The sequence below is a fragment of the Chenopodium album genome, chromosome 8, assembly GCF_948465745.1.
Source record: "Chenopodium album chromosome 8, dcCheAlbu1.1, whole genome shotgun sequence".
NCBI classification, from domain to species: domain Eukaryota; kingdom Viridiplantae; phylum Streptophyta; class Magnoliopsida; order Caryophyllales; family Amaranthaceae; genus Chenopodium; species Chenopodium album.
Window position 1 is genome coordinate 50,147,705 of NC_137841.1, and position 27,989 is coordinate 50,175,693.

The window sequence follows — 27,989 nt, forward strand, 5'->3', positions numbered from 1 at the left end:
AGGGAATGCGTAGTCAAGACGTCGAGTAGCCATAAATTTGATCTTTTTTCGGTTCCTTCGTTGAACTTATGAGATGCTCACTAAGGGGAGACATGAGATTATTAGGGGGGAACGCGGTAAGACCGTTTGGGATGAAAGTGGAGTGTGATAACTAGTTCCTATGCTTAGCATATTTATGTTTCAATCAACCTTATGTATCTTAGAGCGTGCACTCCCTTACTTATTTTGAAAGATTTGCATTCATTTGTGCTTGTACAGTTTAAAAAGTCCTTTCATGAACATGTGTTTGATCTTCTTTTCTTTTGATTTCCTTCTTTATGCTTTGCCTTGATTGTATTATTATGAGAGTTATGGGTTAATCTCTTAGGAAACCTTTACGAGAGCATCACTCGTCATCTAGGGCAATCTAGGGGTTTAAATGGCTTTTCTTTAGTTGCTAAAATGGCACCTTTAGCCTATGTTTTCTTTATATTTCTATGCTCGTTATTAGTCATTTATGTTGTGTTTTTAGAGAATCATGCTCTATTTGCGTGTTTTTGTGTTATTTTAGAGAAATGTGTGCTTTTAATGGTTTTCTTATCATTTTATTCATTTCTCGGCTATTTCTCTTGCTTCTCCGTTTCTTTGTTTTGTTTTGTAGGTACGTCAAGCTCCTGCGGATTTAATAATCAAGGAGGAAGCTCAAGTGCATTCAAGGAATTTAACGGAGCCATGTTAGGGAAGCCAATCACGCAAGTCAAGATAATCCAAGAAACAAAGGAAAATGAAGGCTTGCAAAGTATAAAAAAGGACCTTTGTGCATTGTTTCAGCCATATCATGAGTTCTACAGATCGGATTGAGGATATTCAAGTTGGGTTGGAAACTAGACTTGAAGAGCTTTCCAATTATAGGTTGCACACCTTCATACAATTCTTAAATTCTGAGTTACAGCGTTCCAAAGTTGGCCCTTCAAATCTGTCGCGGGCAGTCCGCGGGGGCGGGCTACAGTACCCGCGGGCACGGGGCTGCCGCAACCTATTTCTTCCCATTTTCGACTAGGAACTTGGAGAGGTCTAGTCGTGGGAACCCCGCGAGCACGGGCCTAGCCCCGCAGGCGCGACATATTTCTCCGCGGGTGCGGCTTTTTGGGTTTTACTTGCGATTTCATTTATTTCCTCCTTTTGTATATATAGTGTACGACCTTCTTTATTTTTCATACATGAAATACTTTAAGTTATGATAGTTTCTCTCTCCTCTAAGGAGGTTTAGCTTAGATTAGGAGTTCCTCTCTCTAGATTAGGAGTAGTTTCAGAGAGAGAAAGTGAAGGATTTCAATGGTGATTGAGAGATTGAAGATATAAGGGTGATAATTGTGTTCAAGATCTTCTCTATTATCGATGAGCATTCTTAACTCTATCTCACTTTATTTCTTTGTTTAATTTCATGTTTATTTGGATTGATTTTGATGTTTGATGCTTGATTAGTGTAGTTGTTTTTGATATATTGTTGATTCTTGATTTCCATAGATGTTAGTTGGTAGATGATGATATTTGAGTAGTTGTTGGCTAGGAATTGGGTGAAACTTGTATGATTGATTGATTGTGATTAATTTGGGAATTGTGTTGATTGATTGTTTAGATTAAACTGATTAATGAAGGTTTGCATGTGTGTAATTCAATTAGGCCTTGAGAATTATGCTAGATTGCATTGTAATTGCTAATGACAGGAACAATTGATTTAGGAATTGCAATTATCGATTGGTTTGGATTGTGATTCTTTTGGTTTGTTATTCATAGTGAACCCTAGCTTAACAATTAGGTGATAGCTCTTTGATTCCAATTTATTGCTCTTATCACTACACCTCACAACCTTTTATTGGTTTGCTCTTCACAAGTTGTTGCCATTAACATGATTACTTGTTGATCCCCGTTCCTAGTGTTTTATCTGTTTGGTTGCTTGTATCGTTAGTTGTTAGTATTCACTCTTACCTTTTTCTTCGACCTAGCTTAGGCGCATGATTGAAAGTGCTTAAACATTACTTTTCCTTTGGGTTCGACCCTTGACTTGCCTCTATACTCGTATTTAGGTTTGTTAAGTGTTTATAAATTTAGTTTCACCGAGTAAAGATTAGATAACGACCTAGTTTTCCACTCGTCAGTGGTGGTGCTTGGTAGACTCGGCCAGAACGAGTTAAATGATCTATCTCAGCTCGTTCGGGTTAGTAGTAGGACTCACAAACCAACTTTCTTCTAGAGGCTTTGGATGTGCCTCCATTTCAAGATTTTCCATGAGTAGTGCTTAATGCTATTGTTCATCCAAGGAGAGATTCGATAAATCTTGCGAGTTCCTCAAGAAATGATCCCAATCAAGCGCTCCATTTGTTTCATTTTGTAAACAAGATGGAGGTGGGACGTCGGCATACTTAGAGACATATAAGTCTTGAAAGTCTTCGTCCCATCACTAGTAGAAAAATATAAAAGGGCACCGGTTCAAAACCCCCCTATAGTACCGGTTTGAACCGGTGCTTATTTGAGGGATGCCAAAAGTGAGAGCTTTTGTCACCGGTTAAGAACCGGTGCCAATAACATAGTTATTAGCACCGATTCGGTTCACAACCGGTGGCAATAACATAGTTATTAGCATCGGTTTGGTTCAAAACCGGTGCCCTTAATGCCCCCAAATTATTTTTTTTTTTGCATTTTTTTTGGATTTTTTTTTTTAATGAAATTGATATATAAACATATACATATATATAGACTTATAATTTCATTAATATATAAAGCAATAACATTACAATTTTAATTCAAAAAAAATCACAAACAATAGTTTTATATTGTAAACAGACCGACTGTAATAATATTACAATAGTAGCGTAGAGCAGATTAGCAGCAGTGGCGTAGAGCGTAGCAGCAGCATCAGCGTAGACTAGAACATCAGCAGGAGCATGGAAGCATGTAGCAGCAACCTTGTGATGTGAGGCATCAGCCTTTCGAGGCAGAAGCTGCAGTGGTTGCACAGACAAAGAATAAGGCATACCCTTGTTTTGAACAAGACATAAGCTATCCCTTTTTAAAGACTTCTTTGCTTAGACTATTTGCTATCTTCTGACATAACATAGAACTGTTATTTTCCTCTCATAGCCAAGTATTTTATCCTCCTCCACTGGCTCTTCTTTGAATTTATATTCATGTCCTTGAGTTGGAATTTCTTCAGGAATAGTTGCAAAGCAGAGAATCCTTAAAACTGTAGCTTCTCTCTAGAGCATTGTCTGATGAGTGATCAACAAGTTTGCCTGTTTTGTCTTTAGGACTTGAAATGGAACTTGGATTTGAATTTGACATATGTGATGCCTTGTTCACATACCTACAGAACGAACAACATAATTTAGAAAATTTGAAAACCATAAAAGCCTGTTTTGCTACTAATTTCTTTACTAGCTTTTATGTTCGATATCATTGAGTAGCAGCCTAGAAGCATATTACACATGACTCATCATGAAGGAAGGAAGTAACTCACCGTGTAAAAGCAGATGCGTTGAAATGATTCAGCATTTGATTTTCATTACTACTCTTATTTTCAATAACACAAGGAAAGAATCTCCTCAAACTGAGATCCAACTGTTGAGAGGGCTCTGATTTGTTTTCACCGTCATTTAAGCACACATTGTGATTAGAATGGCTATCTAGAGCTTCAATCAGATCAATGGCTTCTCTTGAAGAATTTGGGTTAACATACATGATATCATTATCTTCTGTGTAGAAAGTCACATTCTCCTCACAACTTTGTTGTTCTACCTTTTGATCTTCATTGATTGCATTGTTACTATTGCATGCAGCAATATCTGATCCTACAAGTAAAATCTTTTTGTAAGAAAACTTTGGAGCACAAATTTTATATTAAAAAGCAAAAAGATAGTAGAAACTAAATAAAGAGATGTAATTGGTTTAATGGATTTGAGGCAGCATCATGTACAACAGTATAGGTATATTTACCTGCAACATCACTCTCAGGAGTTTGTAAATTTTGACTTGAATTACCAAATTTTCCATTTTCCTATATGATCAATTCTGAAACAGGAGAAATCCCCTGATTTGGCTGTGAGTTACCTTCTACTTTAGCCATGTACGTGCTCTCATCTTCCATATTTTGCTTTCCACAGGAGCTCTACAGGAGACAGCAACGAAGCAATCTCAATATTAAACTTGAAGTAGCTAACTTAAACTGGAAAGGTAATCAGCAATACTATCATTTTCAGCAGAATGAGAGCATTCCCTATCATGACACGAAACAAATCAAGACAACATGTAGAAAATTTCTAGTATGTAGACAGATCATCATTGTTTCTGTTAAATCAGCACCAATGGTCAACTCATGATGCAAATGTCAAAACCTAGCAGATAGCTCACAAAGGAGACCACATCATCCACTATTATGTCTTTCATTCTTCTAAATTATGCGTCAAATAGAAGAACGATGTAATTGGAGCTATAGAATATTTTTTACATGGCAAAAGTTGGTGTTTTAAAATAATTGACTTGCTCCACGGAATCCTGCAATCTTGTTCCCAATGACCTATAATTCCACAATTTTCACAGAAATCCTCATTAGCATTATTATTAATTGCAGAAAAATTAGCTACATTTGCAGTACTAGGATTATCTAACTTCTGGCAGATAGAGGTTAATTGAGCTTGCAAAAAGGATACAGAGTCAACACTATGCTTCCTCTTCTTAGCAAAGCCTCTAGGATTACCATATTGGGAATTATGTATCGCCATATCTTCAATAACTTAACCTGCATCATCAACATTAAGGTTCATAAACCTCCCACTAGGTGTAGAATCTAATATTATTCTAGATGAATTTCCAATCCCATTGTAAAAGGCTTGGATTAACTGCCATTATGCCAGATTATGGTGGGGGCATTCTCTTTGTAGGTCCTTGAACCTCTCCCAAGCCTCATATAAAGTTTCATCGGCTTCTTGGGCAAAGTTCTGAATTGCACTGCAGTACAGCTGTTCTCTTTACAGGATAATATTTGTTATAAAAATTCAAAAAAAGAGTTTCCCAGTCAGTTATACCAAGTGCAGTTCTATTTAATCCATTAAACCATAATTTGGCTTTTCCAGTCAAAGAAAAAGGAAAGAGAATCTCCCTGATTTGGTCTTGTGTGACCCAAGCTTGCCTGATGGTATTACAGTACTTACAGTAGTCTGCAATATGAAGATTTGGGTCTTCACCCTTAGCTCCACTAAATTGCTTCCTTTCTATCATCGTTATAAATTGGGGTTTAATCTCAAACTGTACCCCATCAAGAGCTGGAGTGGGAGTATGGTGTGGAAAATCTGCAAGCTTTGGTTGTGAATAATCACTAATCTTCTTTGAAGCCGTCATCTCTGATTTTGGATCTGAAGATACCTCTGAATCGCTAGAACCAGTTGGAGGGTCACGGTGATTATTATTATCACCAGAACTCGCCAGAATTTGCTTGTGAAAATTCTTCTGCCTATGGAAGGAACGTTCGATCTCAGGATCGAATAGATGTAATCTGATTTGGAACACCTAGGCATCTCTGAGACAAAAAGAAATAACCTAGACTACAAAAATAATCAAAAATTAAAAAAAACCGTCTCCCCGGCAACAGCGCCAAAATTTTGACAGGCTAAAGGCGTATCACCTAATCAAAAGTAATTCCTAAATCCTCTAACTAATGTAGATAGGGAAATAGGGTCGAATCCACAGGGAAACAAGTATTTTTATTCCTAATTAATTAAAATAATCTAAATTAAGTAACCAATATATTATAATAAAAGGAAACTAAACTACGGAGATGTAGAGTAAAAAGAAAACAATGAATAAAAGATCTAGGGCATACGTTCACCAATAAATAATATTCCAGGGTAAAACATAAGAATCAATCATCAATGCTTTAAATTAATCAGATCATAAAGGGCTTTCGCTACGTATTACAATCGCACAATTAATTTACCGGTCTTAAAATCTCACCTCTCGAATCTCGACTTAACCATTTATAAGTTAACCTGCCTATTAAAACTAGACCTAAACATCAATTCTCATCTCTCGAATCTCGAATCAATATTGTCAAACTCATGCATAAAAGATCTGCGCAAATCTATTCACAGAGCATTAAATCAATCAATAGGAAATTAATCTAGCATTGACAATTAACAACAATAATTTACCCCTTCATATTATTTATGGATCCCCATAAACCCTAGAAAGAAATCTACTGACGCATAATTAAATCTAAACTAATCAAAGCAATAAAAGAAGACATGATAAAATAAAGAAATAAAATTGCTGAAATTAATAAAGAAGAAATCGTTACCGAAAACAACGGAACTACAAAGTTGAGTTAAGAACAAGAGTAAAAGTTGAGAGAAGTCTAGAGAGAGAAAATAATCTAAGTGGAGAGAGAAAATCTAAGAAAAGAGATAATTGAAAATAATAATCCTAAAACGTACTTAAAAAAAACTCTAAACAACTCCTAATTAGAAACTAACAACTCGACTAAGGAGCAGCTCCAGAAACACGCGCCCGATCGGGCTAAAGGCCACCCGATCGGGCTAGCCTTTTTCTCCGCGTGCCTTGCTAAACAGCTGCGCCTGATCGAGCTGATAACTCACCCGATCGGGCGTGCCTTTTGCCTCGTGCCTACACATCTCTTGCACACCTTGCCCGATCGAGCACATGCTTGCCCGATCGGGCCCTTGCTTCACCTCAAGGCTTGAAACTTCGATTAGGCTTATTTCTTTTGCCCGATCCGGATATCCACTTTGGGTCTTGATCACTTGGTCAAAATACCTCGGTATCCCGATTACCGAGCCCTTAATCACCAGCTTGATAACTCTAACCAACCTTGGGCTTCAAAGATGGTCGTGCTCCTCCAATTTCCGTAGTTGATCCATGAAAACCCGGGAAAATGCTCCAAAAGTGAAATTTCCTACAAAACTCAACCAAAACTAAGAAAACACTAGAAAACACCAATAAGTAATAAAAGTGGCTCGAAAGAGCCAAAAACACTACTAATTATAACAAAAGGACGGGGGTAAAACACTATATAAAATAGATATATCACTCAGTTAGGAACTTTTCAATCCAAACTGCTTCCTTAGCTGCTTCAACAGCAAGCAAATATTCTAATTTTGTCGTAGAGTCTACGATAGTGCTTTGCTTCGAACTCTATTAGCTCACTGCTCCTCCCTTCAGATAGAAAATGTACCCAGAATGTGATCTGAAATCATCTCTGTCTATTTGGAAACTCGCATCTGTATAACCTTTGACAACCAACTCATTTTCGCCACCATATTCTAGAAACATTCCTTTAGTCCTTCTTAAGTACTTAGGGATGTTCTTGGCAGTTGTCCAGTGTGCTTCTCCTGGACTTGCCTAAATCCTGCTTCACATACTTAGAGCATATGAAACATCCTGCCTTGTACATATAATGACATACATGATTGATCCTATTGCCAAAGCATAAGATTTATCAACCATACGTCTCATCTCTTCTGGCGTACTAAGGCACTGAGATTTACTGAGTGTAGTGCCATGAGACATAAGGAGAAATCCTCTTTTAGAGTCTTTCATGGAATAATTATCAAGAACCTTACCAATATAAGTCTCGTGACTTAATCCAATCATCCTTTGAGATCTGTCGCGATGGATCTTGATCCCCAATATGTATTCATCCTCACCTAAGTCTTTCATGGAGAAACAACTCTTCAACCATTCCTTGACTGACTCAAGCATTGGTATGTCATTCCCTATGAGTAGTATGTCATCTACATATAAGACTAAGAAAACAATGCTGCTCCAACTGGACTTCTTGTATACATAAGGTTTTTCTTCACTTTTGACTAAATAAAACTATTTGATCACCTTATCAAAACAAAGATTCCAACTCCTGGATGTTTTTTTCAATCTGTAAATGGATTTGTGAAGTTTGCATACCTTTCAAGGATTTTCTTGATCTTCAAAACCCTCAGGTTGTATCATATACACTTCCTCCGTCAAGAACCCATCAAGAAGGCGGTTTTGACATCCATCTGCCAAATTTCGTAATAAAAAAATGCAACAATTGCTAGAAGGATCCGAATGGACTTAAGCATAGCTACTGGGGAAAAGAATTCATCATAGTCAATACCATGAATCTATCTGTACCCTTTTTCAACCAATCTTGCTTTATAGATGTAGGCATTTTCATCCTTGTATGTTTTAATCTTATAAACCCATTTGCAACATATAGGTTTTACCCCATAAGGCAAGCCAACTAGGGTCCATACTTCATTTTCAGACATCGATTCCATTTCGGACTTCATGGCCTCAAGCCATTTATCCGAGTTGGGGCTCGCCAATGCTTTTTTGTAGGTTGTAGGTTCCTCATTCTCCAATAAGAACATTTCATAATCTTCAGTTGTCATAACCTCAACAAACTATTTGTTTCTGATTCTGGCAGACCTACATGGGGTAGGAGCAACAATAGAAATATTCTCTCCAACTCCTTGAAGATTTTCGCATGAATTAGATTCAAGTGGGACGATAAAAGTCTCGCTAGTCAAATTAGCTTGCTCCGACGCATGATTAATTGACTCATGCGCCCTTGGCTCTGATGTGGTGTTATCCACATCCATTTGTTACTCGTCTCGAATTTCTTTGAGAACCACTTTACTCCCACTTGGCTTTCTAGAGAGGAATTCCTTTTCTAAAAAGATACCATCGCAAGCAACAAACACTTTGTTATCTTCGCGATTGTAGAAGTAATACCCCTTTGTTTCTTTTGGATAACCCACAAAGAAACATTTGTCTGATTTAGGGTATAGTTTATCGCCTTGTAAACATTTTACATAGGCTTCACATCCCCAAATCATGAGATAAGACAACTTTGGTACTTTTCAAGTCTATAACTCATATGGTGTCTTCTCAACTGCTTTGGACGGGCTTCTGTTTAGTACTCTGGCAGCTGCTTCTAATGCATATCCCCAAAATGATATGTGAAGATCAGTAAAGCTCATCATGGACCGAACCATATCTAGTAAAGTCATATTCCTCCTTTCTGACACACCATTTAATTGGGGTGTTCCTAGAGGGGTTAATTGTGAAAGTATTCCACAACTAATCAGATGTTCATCAAATTCTTGGGTCAAATATTCACCACCACGATCAGATCGTAATGCTTTATTTATTTTCCCAAGTTGGTTTTATTCTTCAATCTGGAATTTTTTGAACTTTTCAAAGGTTTCCGACTTGTTCTTTATTAAGTAAATATAACCATATCTACTTAAATCATCAGTAAAAGTAATGAAGTAATTAAATCCACCCCTTAATTTTGAACTCATTGGTCCACACACATCTTTATGTATGAGTCCCAAAAGGTCACTAGTTCTTTCACCTATACCCGTGAAGGGTGACTTAGTCATTTTTCCAAGCAAGCATGACTCACAATTTTCAAATGATTCATAATCAAAAGAAGAAAGGAGTCCATCCTTATGTAATTTCTGTTCTTTGCTTTTTATGATCAATGTTGTAGACATGAGTTATATAATCTAAGACATACAAACCATTAATTAATTTTGCGTTAGCATAATACATATTTTCTGTAGAAATAAAACAACATTTGTCTCTTATTTCAAATGAAAATCCTTCAGAATCTAAAACAGGAACTGAAATAATGTTTTTAGTAATTGTTGGTACATAATAATAGTTATTAAGCACAAAAATAAGTCCAGAGGGAAGTTTCAAGTGATAACTTCTAATAGCAAGTGCAGCAACTTTTGCTCCATTTCCTACTCGAAGCGTTACTTCCTCTTTTGCTAACTTCTTACTTTCTCTCAAGCCCTGCACGTTATTAACGATGTGAGCACCATAACCGGTATTGAATACCCAAGTGGAAGATGAAGTAAGATTAATTTCTACAACAAAAACATCTAGTAACTCCTTACCTTCTGTTTTCACTGGTGTATGATGGGGACACCCTGGTGTATGGCATGGCCAACTACCACAAAATAAGCATTCACTTTCTCTCATTTTCAGGAACTCCTCAGCATGGTTGGGTAAAAGGTTGATCAATGTCACCGATGAGCCCTCATCATTATGAGTGAGCTTTACTATATCAAAACAATCGTGGAGTGAGAACATGATAATATCATGTGCATAGTCATCATCTATTAGTTTCTCAAGGACATTCATCTAATTGAACAATTCAATCAGTTCATTGACATGGGCCCTTACTGAATGACCAGGCATGAGTTTCTTAGCCAGTATCTTACAATGAACATTGTAAGCCTCATACCTAATGCTGTCAGTCCATGAATAGTAAATTTGAGGGATCAAGTTAACGACCTCTCTTACATTATGATCTTTGAAGCCTCCACTTCCTAATGCCGCAATGCCACCTCGACAGATAGCACGAAGACATTTATGCAAGTTGGTTAGCTCATAGTGCCTGGATCTTCTTTTCCAAGGAATAGATTCTAAAATGAGTCTTCTAATTTCTCTGCATCTGAAATAATTTCAGCATGCCTTTCAGCTTTATAACCCTTAGTGTACTCGCTCTCTACAGGTATATATAAACGAGATCCTAGCCTATGGCTTGTGAGAACGTCTCTCAACTCGTTTTCCCATTCCCCGAAGTTTTTGAGATTCATCCTTAAATTAAGTTTCATTGGTAAAACAGTGTTGTCGTATAAGTTATTCATCTACAAACAAAAACAAACGAGACAAAATTCAATAATTATGTTTAATAAACTTAAAGTACTATAAGTGATTTTAAAACTGGTAACTTTAAAGCATTTATTCAATTTTAGTTGATCCCTATTGAATAAAATGATTCCAAGACCCTTTATTTGTGCTATAATTGACCGGACTTTTGCCCTACCATCAACTATTTCATTTTCAAGGTGAGTAAATTCTTTACAGATTACAGCTTTTTGTAATTCTTGGTTGAATAATTACCCATCACATGTTTAATTATTACCCTTAGCTTCAAGGTTCTAAACTCTTTAGCTAACCTTGTTGAGTATAACCAATCAATATTGTAAAATTTGTTTTACCCCCATTCCCCTAAGATATAATATGACACCCTGCTTTTGCATGACTCATCATAAATATCGAAGGTTTCATCGGGTTTTTTATTGGAAAAGCTACCTCAATATTACCGGGACCTAGATTTATTATGTTGTGATTATTTAGTGAATTTTAGCGCATCATCAATCAACATAAATCTAACATGCATAATCTACTAATGCAAAATAAAACATGACATAGTATGTCCCCTTAATCCTAAGAAAACTAATAAAGCAAAAGGCTCCCACTTGAACCTTCATGGATCTCATCCATCTTGCTCCTATGGGCCTTCACTCCATGGATTTCTTGGATTAATTGCAACCTGTAATACTATTCTATTCTATCTACAACATAAATAAAATAAAATAAAATTACAAATTAAAATACTTAACGATACGCAGACTGTATTTAGATTACAAAAATACATCACGATGCGCAGATTGTATTTAGAATCTATGGGACATACTAGTCTATATAGCAATAAATAACATCATATATTATAAAATGCCATATAATAAATCACTCATCATGCTTTCCTAAACTACAACGTCGACTGTTCACAATTAAGGAAACATGGCTCCTAAATATCTCATATTTTAATTATTGTAATTAGATAATATCATATATTATTCATGACCAATTATAAAATATCATATATTTAATTTAGGTATGAGATAAAATCAAATTTTATTTTAATTATGGAAGATAAATCATATTTATTTTCCATGATTGAGATTCTATCTAAATTAATTGCCAATCACATATTTTAAATGAATTAATACCATAAAATAATTATGGGATAATCACATTATTAAATCAAATATTATCCAAATAGAATCTTTTGCTCCATAATTATCCTATCTTAATTAAATTAACATGATTAACTTTGTTAATCTTCCAAAATCAAAACTTATATTTTAATTTTTAATTTTGAAAACTGATTTTTATCCAAAATAAAATAAAATAATTAATTTTTTTTGAAATACGCGCCAGCCACCGTAGTGTGGCCAGCCAGAGCCGGCCACGGTGGTCGTACACCTTGCAGTGTACACTGTCCTACAGCGACACAAGAACAGCAGCAGCAGCAGCAGCACACGCAACAAGGTGGTGCACTGTTGTGCTACTCCTATTCGACCCCTTCCTAGCCCGCCCTCCCTCCTGGACCACCACCGGTGCGGCAATCGTCGTGGCTGCGCCACCCAGCCGTGGCTGCCGCACCTAAAATCCCCTTTTTTTATTTTTAATTAAAACAAAACATTTTATTGAAATTAAATTAATGTGGTCCTATTAATTTTAAAATTAAATCATATTCAATTTCAAAATTAAGGTTCTTCATGAATTTAATTCCCATTTCAATTTAACTTTTAAATTAAACAATTTGATCATGAAAAATTCATAATTTAACATGAAATCAAAATGGATTAAATTCTTTAAACACATAACTATCGAATTAAATCAAAACCAAATCACAAATTTCACAAATTTGGGTTTATGATTTTGAAATTTTCAAAAAAATTAGGGTGGGGGGTTTGAATTTTTCGAATTAATTAGGGAAATTTTCGGATCAAATTAAGGCTAATATGGAGCAAATTAAACAACTTTTAATGATTCTATATTGTTAAATCTTATTTAATATAATAATTGACACATAATTAAATTATTCTCCCTCCTAATTAAATTAAAATTGTGGATTATCAAATAATTAATACTCAATATATGTAATTGCAAGAGGCTAACTGATACCTTTGTAGGAGAATATAGGTACTAAATTGCAGAATAGACATGAATCATAATCATAAAGAATCTAAACCAAGGATCTCATTCATAACATATAAAGGAGTAAGAATTATACCTTTAAAGCGTGATTCCACATGTAATTGAGAAAGAATAATAAGGAAAACAAGAACCCCACGTGTGATTCCTCTACTAAGTCCACGAGCACGGAATAAACCTCCACTAATGCTAGTTAGTTGTGACCGAACACTTCAATCAACCTTCTACGGAGATTTGAGCCACAAGCACACCACAACACCATTAACGCGCCACCCAAGGAGGAGGGTCGTACGGACAGGCAGGAGAGAGAGAGAGAGAGCCAAGTAGAGAGAGAGAGTTAGGGTTTTGGGAAGATTGGTTTCTTGTGTGACAATTCACTATATGTTAATTGTTATATCATGCAACCCTAGGCATGGTTTATATTTATAGATCATATCTAAAAATAAAACCATGTCAAGTCCAAAACCCATTAAACTCTTCTAACTATCCAAGACCAACGATCAACAAGTTATATCATAAACTCATGAGGCCCAATAATGGGCCTCTAACTTGTTTAACTCAATACTCTTATGTGTGACCTTGTAGGATCCACTCTATAAGGCTTTGGGCCATTTAGCTAGCCCAAAGATCAATTGTCATATCTAGCACCAAACATTGACGACCCTATAGAATGAAATATTTATCTCCATAACCGTGATCCTTGATATATCTAGTAATTGCACTTATCGAAGACATAACTCATTCAAAAATCAGTTTCTCTTAGGTTTTCTGATGTGGACACAAAAAGAGGAAAACAAGTTATGATGTAGGGAAATGGGCTAGGAAATGGATTGATTTATAAAATGTATTGAATGGAAACATGGATTTAAGCACTCCAAAGATTATATACTCAACTTGACCAATAATGTCGGTGAAAGGTTGTTCATCATCGGGTTTGGTTTTGGGGAGACATTTTTAGGTGTCTACACATATGTAGTTCTGACTAGTTGTTCTACAACTGGCTAATGTTTTGTGTTGTTTTCTTTGTTATTTATGGTTTCTCTTAATTTTACCCTAGATTATTCTATTGTACCTCATAGATGGATATATAACTATGACGTTTGTTATAATTCACAATAGAGGCTTGTAGTCGAAAGGAATTAGAGTGTAGTTCATGAATCGCAAATAGGCCTTAAAAGCTTCTAATATATCTTAGTGAGCAAAATGTGTGCTTCTATATTATCTAGAATCCATGGGATTACTTGTTGAGTGACTTGTTTGTAATCATTTTGTAAATCAATTTTTTGATTCTCACTTCACTGTCTCCACTCCTTCTGTGTTGTGTGGATGACAGGCAAATGAAGCAACTAAGATAGCAGTAAGGGCAATATTCAGTTGGTGGTTTGTAATGTGGTGTCTATTTTCACTTGGTTTATACGCCCAAGTAGCTATAGTGTTGCGTCTAACATAAACACTCTGCAGGAGATTGAGTTTCCAACTTCTAGACTACAATCAGTGCCAGTTTTTACATATATTCTTTGTCTGGTATATGACCCATCTCCCTTTCTTTGTCCGTCATGGCCATTAATTACTCTGAATTTTCCAACTGGCTTGTTAGCAATTTAGATTTTTTTTTTCTAATTTTTTTAAAGTTGCTATTGTCTAGCATGATGGGCTCTCCATGTTGGTGTTCTAAAATTTAAATATCTTCACTAATTTGAGTTATTGATTTAACTCAGGGTTCATGGATTGAAGTCTGGGAAATCGTTAAAGGAATTTTGTGCGCATACTTCTAATGTGAATCATGCAATCCATACAAATGATTGTAGTCGTGTGTGAAAGAAATGGTGTCCTTCAAACAAGTGTATTATTCTAATAACGGGTTAAGAATTATTCGAAAGCTAATATATTCAACAAGGTCAAGTGATCGGAATGCCTGGGTGGAGGCCGCTTCCGATCAGTTTTATTAATGTATAATTAATATTACAGCTTAATTTCGACTGAACCCTTTGGGTCACACCCTATAAAATATACGAACCGACTTGACGAATTAATTAGGAAGAAATTAATTCGTTGCCTGAGTATTAAATATTTAGACGTCGGAAATTTGAGCTTAGAGCGTCGAAACGGAGCGTCGGAAGTCGAGTTTAAATAATAAAAGACGAGACACGAAAATAATAAATCAACAAGACCAAAATACCCCTAGCATCGGAATGCCCCGAGCAAACCGAGTGCTAGGAGCATTTGGTATAGCATGGTGGCTAGCATGCGCACCAAGCCAAGCCTAGGCTGGCTGGTGCGTGCAAGCGCACCAATGCTAGCATAGCATGCTAGCAGCGCTGGCCAACACACGCAAGGTGCATCGGCACTCAGTAAGCAGCCCACATCATTGATGCGCGGCTTGCTGGCCGAGTGCGCAAGCAGCCCGCACAAGCTGTGCTGGGCTTGCTGGCCAGCAGCACCAAGCTGCCCACACGCTTGTGCTGGGCCTGCTGGCAGCCGCACATGGCAGCCCACCTTGGGGTGCCTTGGTGCCATGTGGAGCATTATAAGGGGAGGCTTGAGGAATGAGGTGCTCGGTTTTTGGAGAGGGAGTGGGGAGCAAGTTTGGTCCCTCCCTCCTCCAAATCGTCCTCACTTAACCTCTCTCATGAGCTTGCCACTTGTTGATTTATTACTAGTTTGATTATTTATTTTATTTTAGCTTTAAAATAAAATGGAAAAATCAAATTCTCCCACATTGATGGGAGAGCCTTTTCACTCTCTTGTTTTCCCTATAAATACCCAAGTTGGGGTATTGGGATAATCACTTGAGTGAGTGTTGAAAAAGGCATCACCATTGTGAAAACCTTTGAACTTATTTAATCACTCGGGTTTTGGTCGGACCTTGCTAACTCCAAGGTAGCGTACCTAAAAATTCGGTGTTTGTCCTTTGTGGGTGGATACCGTTGGAGGCTCGATATTTTTGGAGCTAAAGCTTTCAAGTAAGAGCCCATTAGGTCGGGCGAAGGACGCGTCAAAGGTAAATTATGATTCTATCCTTTTATGTTTATTTGTTATGTTTTATGGTTTTATTAACTGCGAGTGGTTCTTTGGGTCGTGGTCGTTTTAGCGGTAAGTTGGACTTACCAAACCCCAACAGCGGTATTGGAGCATATGTCAAGAAATTGATTTCTGACAAACATCATCCCAAATCTGACAAGGTTTACTTTGTGGGCTACCCAAAAGAAACCAAAGGGTATTACTTCTACAACAAATCGGAGAACAAAGTGTTTGTTGCTCCCGATGGTGTATTTTTGGAGAAGGAACACCTTTCCAAAATGACAAGTGGGAGAAAAATCAAACTCGACGAAGTTCGTGAGGATGAGCAACAAAATCAGAATGACAGTCAAAGTGCTCAAGTAGCATCTGTTGACGCAGGTCAAAATGGTCAAAATGTGCAAAGTCAAACCGACAATGCAAATGCTCAATCCATTACCCTACGTAGGTCTTAGAGGCCGAGATCTCAATCTGATAGATATCTTGGTTTAGTATTAACCGAGATATCAAAGGACAGCCTGATTATAGATGTAGATGAACCGGCAACCTACAAGGAAGCGATGGCAAGCACCGACTCTGCTAAATGGCATGAGGCCATGAGATCTTAAATGGATTCCATGTTTGAAAATCAAGTCTGGGACTTGGTTGACTTACCCGAAGGTTTTACACCTATCGGATGTAAGTGGATTTTCAAGATGAAAACCGACGAAGATGGAAATGTATTCATTTACAAAGCTAGATTGGTGGCAAAAGGTTATAGATAAGTTCATGGTATTGATTACGATGAAACCTTTTCACCAGTTGCAATGCTTAAATCCGTTTGGATCCTCCTAGCGATTGCTGCATATTATAACTATGAAATATGGCAGATGGACGTCAAAACCGCCTTCTTAAATGGTATTTGGAAGAAACTATGTACATGACACAACCAGAAGGTTTTGTCGACCGAAACAATGCTGTGAAGGTTTGTAAGCTTAAGAAGTACATTTATGGACTAAAGCAAGCTAGCAGAAGTTGGAATCCGCGATTCGATGAAGCCATCGGTAAGTTAGGTTTTATCAAGAATCCAGATGAATCTTGTGTTTACAAGAAGGTCAGTGGGAGTGACATCGCCTTCTTAGTCTTATATGTCGATGACATATTGCTCATTGGAAACAACATTTCGTTGTTAGAGTTTGTAAAGGCCTGGCTTGGAAAATGTCTCTCAATGAAAGACTTAGGAAAGGCTCAGTACATACTAGGCATCAAGATCTATAGGAATAGATAAAAAAAAAGGATGATTGGATTGAGTCAAAGTACTTATATTGATAAGGTACTTGCTCGATTTGGCATGGAAGGGGCCAAAAGAGGTCACCTGCCAATGTCACATGGCATAACCCTGAGCAAGAAGCAGTGTCCACATACACCTGATGAGCGGCAAAGAATGAACCTGATTCCATATGCTTCGCTTATTGGATCAATCATGTATGCCATGATATGTACTAGGCCAGATGTATCGTATGCCTTGAGTGCAACGATCCATTACCAATCAGATCCAGGAGAGGCTCATTAGACTGCGGCCAAGAATATCCTAAAATACCTGAAAAGGAACAAGGATAATTTCCTGGTATATGGTGGTTCAGAAGAATTAGTTGTTGAAGGTTATACCGACGCAAGCTTTCAGACAGACAGAGACGATTTCAAATTGCAATCTGGATATGTGTTCTGTCTGAATGGAGGAGCTTTCAGTCGGAAGAGTGCCAAGCAGAGTACAACTGCAGATTCTACGACTGAAGCCGAGTACTTAGCAGCTTCTGAAGCGGCTAAGGAGGCTGTTTGGATTCGTAAGTTCATAGGTGAACATGATGTTGTACCCTCCATAAAGTGTCCAATATCCCTCTATTGTGACAACAATGGAGCTATTGCTCAGGCCAGAGAGCCAAGGGAACATCAGAAAGTCAATCATGTCAAACGGCGGTTTCACATGATTCGAGAATGGAAATCAGAAGGTGGAATCAGAATTTGCAAAGCTGGAACGGATGACAACGTAGCCGATCCACTTACAAAAACTTTTCCTCAAGTGAAGCACAACAAGCACGTTGAGGCAATGGGAATCAGGCATGTAGGAGACTGGCTTTGATTTCCCTGTTTAGTGTTTTAGTTAAATTTTGAACACTTAATGTAAGACACAAAGAAAAATCATTCAAGTTTTGGAGTAATATAAATTTCATACAATATTTTATTACTCCGTTTGCTATTTAATTGTGGTTTAGGATTAAATAATGAGTCCATTCGATTCTTGGAATATTTAAAATAGGGTATCAAGACCAGTCTTGATAAGGAAACACCTATTAAGTGAACATTGAATATTATAATCGAAAATTGTCCCTAATCGAGGTCATTTAAACGATGGAAGATTAATGACCAATTGAGATTATTGTGTAGTTTGATTTATAGCACTGTTTCTTGTGCTACGAGGACATGACTGTCATAAATCATTTGCACAGGTATTGGTTTAGAACCGTACTTGATCGACCTATGAGAATACTTTAAGAGATTAAAAATCGTCATAAGTATACTTCTCATTATGGCTATTGGAACCTAATTCCTTGACCATGAGTATTGTGAGTTCTCTTGTTTGAGTACTAGTCCGTTTTGATGTTGTCAAAGGTTTGCCGTAATAAGGGATTATAACGGCAACACTCGGACGGCTAGGTACTCTCAGTAAGAGGAGCTACATTATAAGACTAGGAATGTCCCCCTACTAAAATAGGGAAGATGTCTTTGTTGTATACAAGGCCTCTCATAGAACGACACTGTAAAATGCATGGTCGTGCTCGGATGGATTTTAGAAATCATCTGTTTATTGACAGTCAAGCTTGGAATCGAGAAACACTTCTGTACGTAATAAGGATGACGAAATAATCTTACCTTATAGTCCATGAAGAGGACATGAAGAGACATAGGAAAAAGGCAATACACTAAATGCTCACTTGTCCTTCCGACAAAGTGGGAGATTGAAAGGAATGGTGTCCTTCGAACAAGTGTATTATTTTGATAGAGGGTTTAAAATTATTAGAAAGCTAATATATTCAGCAAGGTCAAGTGATCGGAATGCCTGGGTGGAGGCCGCTTCCGATCAGTAAATTAATGTATAATTAATATTACAGCTTAATCTTGACTGAACCCTTCGGCTGGTGCGTGCTAGCGCACCAGTGCTAGCATAGCATGCTAGCAGCGCTGGCCAACGCACGCAATGTGCATCGGCACTCAGCAAGCTGCACGCATCATTGATGCGCGGCTTGCTGGCCGAGTGCACAAGAAGCCTGCACAAGCTGTGCTGGGTGTGCTGGCCAGCAGCGCCAAGTAGCCCGCACGCTTGTGCTGGGCCTGCTGGCAGCCGCACATGGCATCCCACCTTGGGGTGCCTTGGTGCCCAAGTGTGGTGCTATGTGGAGCATTGTAAGGGGAGGCTTAAGGAATGAGGTGGCCGGTTTTTGGAGAGGGAGTGGGGAGCAAGTTTGGTCCTTCCCTCCTCCAAATCGTCCTCACCTAACCTCTCTAAAGAGCTTGCCACTTGTTGATTTATTACTAGTTTGATTATTTATTTTATTTTAGCTTTAAAATAAAATGAAAAAAATCAAATTCTCCTACATTGATGGGAGAGCCTTTTCACACTCTTGTTTTCCCCATAAATACCCAAGTTGGGGTATTGGTAAAATCACTTGAGTGAGAGTTGAAAAAGGATTCACCATTGTGAAAACCTTTGAACTCATTTAATCACTCGGGTATTGGTCGGACCTTGCTAACTCCAAGGTAGCGGACCTAAAAAGTCGGTGTTCGTCCTTTGTGGGTGGATACCGTTGGAGGCTCGGTATTTTCGGAGCTAAAGCTTTCAAGTAAGAGCCCATTAGGTCGGGCGAAGGACGCGTCAAAGGTAAATTACGATTCTATCCTTTTATGTTTATTTGTTATGCTTTATGGTTTTATTAATTGCGAGTGGTTCTTTGGGTCGGGGTCGTTTCCGCAGTAAGTTGGACTTATTAAACCCCAACAGTGTGATCAAAGCATCTCTAAATGTTTCAACCAGTCAGTTTTTTAAAAATAAAAATTTTGCATATTTTGTAATTTGTTATGAATGTATACTTCAAAATTAACATAAATTTTTGTATATAATATTTTTGTATGTCAATTTGGCAACATTGAAATATTTTTTTTTAATTTAAAGAAATGACTATTCGCAACTGGCATAGTACTAGGCCAGCTCCTAATAGTTTTTTTTTTTATATATAAAAATAAACTATTAGCAGCTGGCCTAGTTATATGTCAGCTGCAAATAAACACTATAAGTAGCTGGCCTAGTTCTACGCCACTTGCAAATAAGTACTATTACCAGCTGCCCTAGATTTACGCCAGTTGCGAATAAGCACTATTAGCAACTGGCAAGTTCCCGTTGCTAATAATATAAGCATTAGTAGCCCCCGCAATAGCATCTCCACATGCCAACTGCTAAAAGTCACTTTTTGCCAATTGCTAATAGCGTTTTTTCCACTAGTGTTTGATGAATTGCATATCTTTGTTTTTTATTTCTTTAGTAGATTGTAAGTAGTTTTCTTGCTAGGGATGTGGTGAAGCATGTATTAGTGATGGATTATTAGCTAGTTGGGAGGTTTTTGATTGATTTAGCATTGTAATTAAATTGGTTGATTGATTTTGTGCATGTGTATGGATTGGAAGGAGTGATCAACCTTGTTTTTCATGCTTGCATTGTGTGTCTTCATTGATACGGAACATTGATTTGTAACTCGCATTTATCGCTTGAGTTTGGCTTGTGGCGATCCTAGTAGAGTCTTTCGTAGTTGGCGCTAGTTTAACCTCTAGGAGATAACTTTTCGAGCTCTTTTGATTACATTATCTATCTTCCCTCGCAATACTCAAATTAATCAATCTCCACCTCAATTAGTGTGTATTCATTGCAAGTATATGTGGATAATAATTCCCTAGTGATTCGATATATTGATTACTTGGTGTTTACTTGTTTGTTTAGTTGATTTAGACAACCTACTTTCCTTCTTGCATTTCGAGATAGCTTAACTTTAGCAATAGTTAGCTTACCTTCATTCCCTTGGGTTCGACCCTTGACTTGCCTCTATACTAGTATTTGGGTTGGTTATGTGTTTAAAAATTTAGTTTTGACTGTGGGAGGATTCGTTTCGACGACCTAGTTTTAACCCGCGTCAAAAATGGAGATCACACTCTATAGTTAGACTACTTGCCCTCTTGTACTCCGGTAGGTAGTCCGAGCACTCTTTACCTTGATATTTCACAATTGAAGCAAGTGTAATTTTTGGCAAAGAATGAAGATGATGAGGTGTTTGATTGGCTTAGGGAGAACAAAAATGGTGTTATCTCCCTAACCCTTCCTTGACTTCTATCCACCGTGAGGATGTGCCTAATGTATGGCATGTTCCCTTAAGTCACCGCCTTCCCTATGATGATAATAATATAGATATGGGTGAAGGTGATGAAGAAGAAGAAGAATAAGAGTAACAACAACAACAAAATCTGCATCAACGACTACCGCAACAACATCAAGATCAACAAGATTACGAGTTTGCTAATCCTGATTTGGATGCTCTCAGTAGGAAAATAAAGGGGATGCAAATTCATTTGGAAGGCATTTATGATCAACGACCCTTATGTGCACCCTGATCATCCACTACTGCTCGTCTTGCCCAAGTAATATGCTCCTCTCGCTCCTTGGCAACAAGAAAACTTCAAGGGGCACTATGGTTGGCCACCCGGTTACACCGGGGGATGGGATCCTTATGGTCCCCAATCCGGGTTTTCCTACGATTGGGATGATAATGATAATGTCGGGCCGAGTGGTAGTTAGTTCCTCTTCTTTGTGCATTGTTCCTCCATCCCTTACATTATGTATTGTTTGCCTTGTATTGGAGGGATGTTGAGATGCATTCATGTTTAGCTTGGGGGAACTTGTTTTTCTTAGGGGTTTGTCTCGGTGGCCAATCTTGTTGTTGGAAATTTCCTTGTCTACTTCTTGCCTTGATGCTTGACATTTGCATGCCTTAGTCTCCTCTTGATATTGTTCGCTTGTTGTTTCTTTAGGCCTTTCATCTCTCTTTCTCTCTTGATGATGATGTTGTTGTTATGATTACTTTGATGATGATGCATATTGTTTGCTCCTGCAAATCCAAAGCCCTAATGTCCAAAACCCTTAAATCCAAATCCTGTAGTTTAGATTTCTTTAATTCTCTTACTTTCTTTTCGATAGTTTCTTTACTGTTTGCTTTGTAGTTTCTTTTTGTTTAGTTTAATTTCTTTTAATTTGTTTTGAAGTTACTAACAGTTTTTTTGTTTATAGCTCTATTTTCTGTATATTCTTCTTCTCACTTGGCTTTGTTGATGATGAGATTGATTCTTGAAACTTAATGAGGGCGGTAGACTTTTCGCCTTATTTTTATTAGCAATGCTGGGAGTGAGATCATTCTTATTTGTTTTCTTTTCTTTTCTTTTCTTTTCAAGGATGCATAGATTAGGATTAGTTTAGGAGAAGTTGAAATGTTCGAGGATGTAATGCTTGTAACACCTTAGAGTGTTTGGGGTCATTGACGTTGTTGTCAAATGACCACTTGTTTCATGATTGGGAATTACATGTTCTACTTGCATCTTTCTTCCTTTCTTTATTTTCCTGTGTTTTCCTCTATCTTTGTTTTCCTATTTTTCTTTTATTTTCTTTACTTTTCCTTATTTTTCTTTCTTTTTTTTTTTTGGTTTGAATAATGTTTTTGAGGCTTTCCTTTTTCTTTTTGTTGACTTTCTTGTGAATTGGACTATATACCAATGGAACTTTTCTTTTGAATGAACATCTTCCTAATTGGTAGTGGTATGCACGGTTTGAGAATATGCTTGTTTTATTCTAGGATAGCATATGCTAAGGTAGCATGTCTAAGAACTAGGGGGATCATGAAAGCCGATTCTACTTGTTTGTGGCATGCTTGGTAGTTGCTTTCTATAGTCGATTTGACACCTTTAGTGAGTTTTTACTACATCCATGTGAGGTTTACATATTTTTCTAGCCTTATACATATCTTGCATGAGCGGCTTGGATCCTTGACTTTTGCAAACCTAATATTGAATTTTGACTCATAATTTTCAAACTCGAGATCGAACCATCAAGGGAGGACAAAGGCATCTTTTCGGGGTGATAATTTTTCTTTCTCTAGGTTAATCTTCTTTATTCTAGTTATTGGGTTCACATTTGCCTACTTGCTAACCATTTGAGCCTTTTCCCTTCTTTTCAAGCCACATCTTTAGAACTTTGAGCCTTTTGTTTCTTTTTGTTCCATTTTTGGTTTTTGTGAAGCAAATGATCATGTTTTTGGAGATTTTGGTAAATGAATTTTGATATAGGTTCTTTTTTAAAGCAAGCTTGTGTTGTGTATATCTTGTGAATAATGGAAAGTGTTATGAACGTACAACTTGACATGACATCAATATATAAAGCAGTAACATGACTTAAATTGATATATAAACTTATACATATATTAAACTTATAATTTCATTAATATATAAAGTAGTAAAATTACAATTTTAATTCAAAAAAAAATCACAAAAAATAGTTTTATATTGTAAACAGTCCGACTGTAATAATATTACAATAGTAGCGTAGAGCAGATTAGCAGTAGTGGCGTAGAGCGTAGCAGTAGCATCAGCGTAGACTAGAACAACAGCAGGATCATGGAAGCATGCAGCAGCAACCTTGTGATGTGAGGCAGCAGCCTTTCGAGGCAGAAGCTGCAGTGGTTGCACAGACAAAGAATAAGGCACACCCTTGTTTTGAACAAGACATAAGCTATCCCTTTTTCAAGACTTCTTTGCTTAGACTTTTTGCTATCTTCTGACATAACATAGAACTGTTATTTTCCTCTCATAGCCATGTATTTTCTCCTCCTCCATTGGCTCTTCTTTGAATTTATATTCAGGTCCTTGAGTGGGAATTTCTTCAGGAACAGTTGCAAAGCAGAGGATCCTTAGCACTGTAGCTTCTCTCTAGAACATTGTCTAATGAGTGATCAACAGGTTTGCCTATTTTGTCTTTAGGACTTGAAATGGAACTTGGATTTGAATTTGACATGTGTGATGCCTTGTTCACATACCTACAGAACGAACAACATAATTTAGAAAATTTGAAAACCATAAAAGCCTGTTTTGCTACTAATTTCTTTACTAGCTTTTATGTTCGATATCATTGAGTAGCTGCCTAGAAGCATATTACACATGACTCATCATGAAGGAAGGAAGTAACTCACCGTGTAAAAGCTGATGCGTTGAAATGATTCAGCATTTGATTTTCATTACTACTCTTATTTTCAATAACACCAGGAAAGAATCTCCTCAAATTGAGATCCAACTGTTGAGAGGGCTCTGATTTGTTTTCACCGTCATTTAAGCACACGTTGTGATTAGAATGGCTATCTAGAGCTTCAATCAAATCAAGGGCTTCTCTTGAAGAATTGTGGTTAACATCCATGATATCATTATCTTCTGTGTAGAAAGTCACATTCTCCTCACAACTTTGGTGTTCTACCTTTTAATCTTCATTGATTACATTGTTACTGTTGCACGCAGCAGTATCTGATCCAACAATTAAAATCTTTCTCCAAGAAAACTATGGAGCAGAAATGTTATATTAAAAAGAAAAAAGATAATAGAAACTAAATAAAGAGATGTAATTGGTTTAATGGATTAGAGGCAGCATCATGTACAACAGTATAGGTATATTTACCTGCAACATCACTCTTAGGAGTTTGTAAATTTTGAATTGAATTGCCAAATTTTCCATTTTCCTATATGATCAATTCTGAAACAGGAGAAATCCCCTGATTTGGCTGTGAGTTATCTTCTACTTCAGCCATGTACGCGCTCTCATCTTCCATATTTTGCTTTCCATAGGAGCTCTACAGGAGACAGCAACGAAGCAATCTCAATATTAAACTTCAAGTAGCCAACTTAAACTGGAAAGGTAATCAGCAATACTATCATTTTCAGCAGAATGAGAGCATTCCCTATCATGACACGAAACAAATCAAGACAACATGTAGAAAATTTCTAGTATGTAGACAGAACATCATGGTTTCTGTTAAATCAGCACCAATGGTCAACTCATGATGCAAATGTCAAAACCTAGCAGATGTGCATTTTTACTAAAGCTCACAAAGGAGACTATATCATCAACTATTACGTCTTTCATTCTTCTAAATTATGTGTCAAATAGAAGAACGATGTAATTGGAGCTATAGAATATTTCTTACATGGCAAAAGTTGGTGTTGCAAAACAACTGATAAAATTCCTAATATGGTCAAGCACCTCCCTCCCCCTCCCCCCCCCCCCCCCTCTCTCTCTCTCTCCCTCTCCCTCTTTCACTTCTCCAATATTTCAAGTTTTGAACCACATGAAATAAGACAAGACTGATGCTAATTCTTCAGATTTTTTCGATACCCCTATGAACATGTACCGGACTGATTCCTCAATTTCCCTTTTAAAATTGGAAAGCCAGAAATGAAAACACTTGATGACCCAGCCACACATACTTCCACCCCCCCTTCAATTCAATTTAAAAAATAGGGGACAATTCGAAGAGCCAACTGGATAGAGAAGGAAGTTAATGAAGAAGAGAATAATTAAAGGGTAACTGGGTAAGCCAGACATTTTTTCTTGAAACATGGACTCAGAATGTTAGAATTGCGTGATCATTCATATTAATATCGTAAGCTTGATAATCTTGTGACCCTTAACAAAAATGATTTTCAAACAACTAGGAGCATATAACTACATAAGAGTATAAGAAAACTTATATACTTGCAAGCTACAAATGTGCAATGTGAGAACATTCAAAATACATCCTACTACGACACCCCCAAGGCCCAAAAGACCTTGACAAGAAAAGACATTAAAACTTCATTCTACTGCACTCTTTCGTGTTCTAGGATATCTCAGTCAATTCCACAATCTAATAAGGTAAAGCAAAGTCTCCTTCAATTTCCTAGCTCCTGATTTTGCAAGCATATTTCAAACTATTCATATCATCTCCACGCAAGATGAAAGATCATCACAGTAATCAATATATATTTGAAATTTATATATTACACATCCATTTTCAGAAGATACTAATGGTGTGAGCTCTCCTTAATGCAAACTATAATTCACATTTAATTTGTAGCAAACTAAAAAAAAACTAGACAGGATAAAGGAATTCCCAAAATAATGTAAGCACCCACTTTATCAAGGATTTATTTCAGAATTATTCTAATCAAAATTGCAAGTTTGAGAGTAAAGGAATTACTTATATACTATAAAGAGCGAGTCTGTTAGACTATGAGAAAGTGGTTGGGACTGCAATGTTAGAATGCAAATATTATAAAGAGGGAGATTGTAAAAGTGTCTAGACCTCAATTATTACTTATATTCAGGTCCTTGAGTGGGAATTTCTTCAGGAACATTTGCAATAGTTCTTTCTTGTATAGACTGGATCACTTCTATCTCATTAGTAGTTGACGGTGTCTCTGGCACCTCAGGGACAAAGCACTTTTCTCGGCATTCCAATGCATACTCACGTTGTTTATCTCTCTTATTTTCAAAATCGGTAGAAGCTTCCATGCTAGCCTTCATACATTCAACACCTTTTGCCAAAGCAGGCTCTTGATCCTTTTTTCCGGAGGAACTTTCCTCACTTTCTTTTGAAAGCAGTCTGATATACTGCCATGAGCCACAAGTAGTAACAAAATTTATAAGAGATTATAAAATAAAAGGCATGCATTAATACTTAATGAAGCTGTAATAATTTTCATTCAAAGCTAAGAAACACAGAGGACTAAATTCAAAAAAGAAATAAAATAAAAAAATATTAGAAAATGATATAACTATCAAGCTCATATCCATATTACCAAGTTGTTATAAAAAAAGGGTTGTTGCCAACTCAAATTATGCTACCTAAAAACCTTAATCAATGAATCCATATCACTCAAACATTAAGGTCAATTGAATATTTGGTATTAGATGTTAAGATTAAATTATTAAATTAGAGTCGAAAGCATTCTATGAAAAATGAATGAACATAATTTGTAACATGTTATAGAGACCCTAAATATTAAATTAGCCTTATAAAGAATCACTAACAACGAGTAATGTGTTATTAATTAAATAATCATGCATTCAAATGTCGAAGACTCTTTAAAAAAAAAAAAGGAATTAAAACCCCAACTCATAACAACAATTCAAATTTGACTATGAAAGGACAAAAATTAGAGAAGCAAATATATGCAAGTCATCTTATTCATTCACTTACAAATCGTTCTAGCCTACATACTACATCTAAACCCCAACTCATAACCATCCTTCAAGAACATAAGGGTAAATGAACAATTGTGAATAAGTGTCAACAAGAAATAAGAATCCTCAACGGAAATAATCAAACAGGGTTGCTCCAAACAGTTCCCCAGAACAGGAATGGGTACTAAAACCCCAAAACTTACTATCAAGTCTGCTAAGGCTAGTAAAACCTAATTAAACCCATAATTTAAACTAAGTGAAAACAATTGAATATCAAAATTACTAGAAAAATAAATAAGGGGTTTCGGGGATTCAGAAAATTACAATAATTATCGAACAAGAGGGACCAAAAAAAAATTATCGACATGTTCACCATGTTCATCGACCTCATCACAACATAACCCCAACTAATTCAATCAAATGCCCTATCATTTCAATTGTTCATCACTAATAAAAAAAAAAGTAATTAAAAATCAGAAACCCTAGATTTGAAATCGAAGAGCACATACCTTCGTAAAGAGATAAGATAGATGGCGCTGCGGGGTGGGAAGGATAAATGAAGCAAGCAACAAAGAGATCGCTGAAAATCGGATCTTTAAGTCTAATTTCGTCGTCGAATTCGTCAAAGGAAGAGGAGGTGGAAGATCAAGGAGAAGACGCATTGATGAACCGAAAGGGAGGTTAGTGAAGGTAATAAAAATGGTGAAGAGAGAGTAATGGTTGAATACAGAAGTTAAAGAGGATGACAAACCCAGTAGAGGTCTGAACGAAGAGGAGAGAGAGAGCGAGAAGGAAAGAGAAATAA

The 27,989-nt window shown here is 36.8% G+C and overlaps 1 protein-coding gene and 1 non-coding gene across 6 annotated transcripts; one reads left to right on the forward strand and one right to left on the reverse strand.

Annotated features, from left to right (window-relative positions):
- Nucleotides 1-2,828: 2,828 nt before the first annotated feature.
- Nucleotides 2,829-27,989, reverse strand: LOC145556108 (uncharacterized). Of its 5 annotated transcripts, none has more exons than XR_014091745.1 (5): nucleotides 27,694-27,989; nucleotides 26,304-26,603; nucleotides 3,973-4,144; nucleotides 3,497-3,827; nucleotides 2,829-3,343 (listed from the first exon to the last, which is right to left on the reverse strand). XR_014091745.1 is itself a non-coding variant. In XM_081617780.1 (5 exons), the coding sequence occupies exons 1-2, from the start codon at nucleotides 27,844-27,846 to the stop codon at nucleotides 26,312-26,314; spliced, it is 453 nt and encodes a 150-aa protein (XP_081473906.1). In that variant the 5' UTR covers nucleotides 27,847-27,989; the 3' UTR covers nucleotides 2,829-3,343; nucleotides 3,497-3,827; nucleotides 3,973-4,144; nucleotides 26,304-26,311. The 5 variants fall into 5 exon arrangements, 4 of the variants coding, with proteins under 4 accessions (XP_081473906.1, XP_081473905.1, XP_081473904.1 ...); XM_081617780.1 differs by having other exon boundaries at nucleotides 26,304-26,611; XM_081617779.1 differs by lacking the exons at nucleotides 2,829-3,343; nucleotides 3,497-3,827; nucleotides 3,973-4,144 and adding exons at nucleotides 23,465-24,011; nucleotides 24,165-24,523; nucleotides 24,641-24,812 and having other exon boundaries at nucleotides 26,316-26,611.
- LOC145557163 (small nucleolar RNA R71) lies at nucleotides 4,888-4,996 on the forward strand. Its single transcript, XR_014092217.1, has one exon. It is a non-coding gene; the product is annotated as a small nucleolar RNA R71 (small nucleolar RNA).

Coding starts and splice junctions, on each gene's coding strand:
- LOC145556108 (XM_081617779.1), bottom strand. CDS start 27,846: ATGCGTCTTCTCCTTGATCTTCCACCTCCTCTTCCTTTGACGAATTCG. Junction 26,612..27,693: donor TATCTTATCTCTTTACGAAG/GTATGTGCTCTT, acceptor GGCTCATGGCAG/TATATCAGACTGCTTTCAAA. Junction 24,813..26,315: donor ACTCAAGGACCTGAATATAA/GTAATAATTGAG, acceptor TGTCTCCTGTAG/AGCTCCTATGGAAAGCAAAA.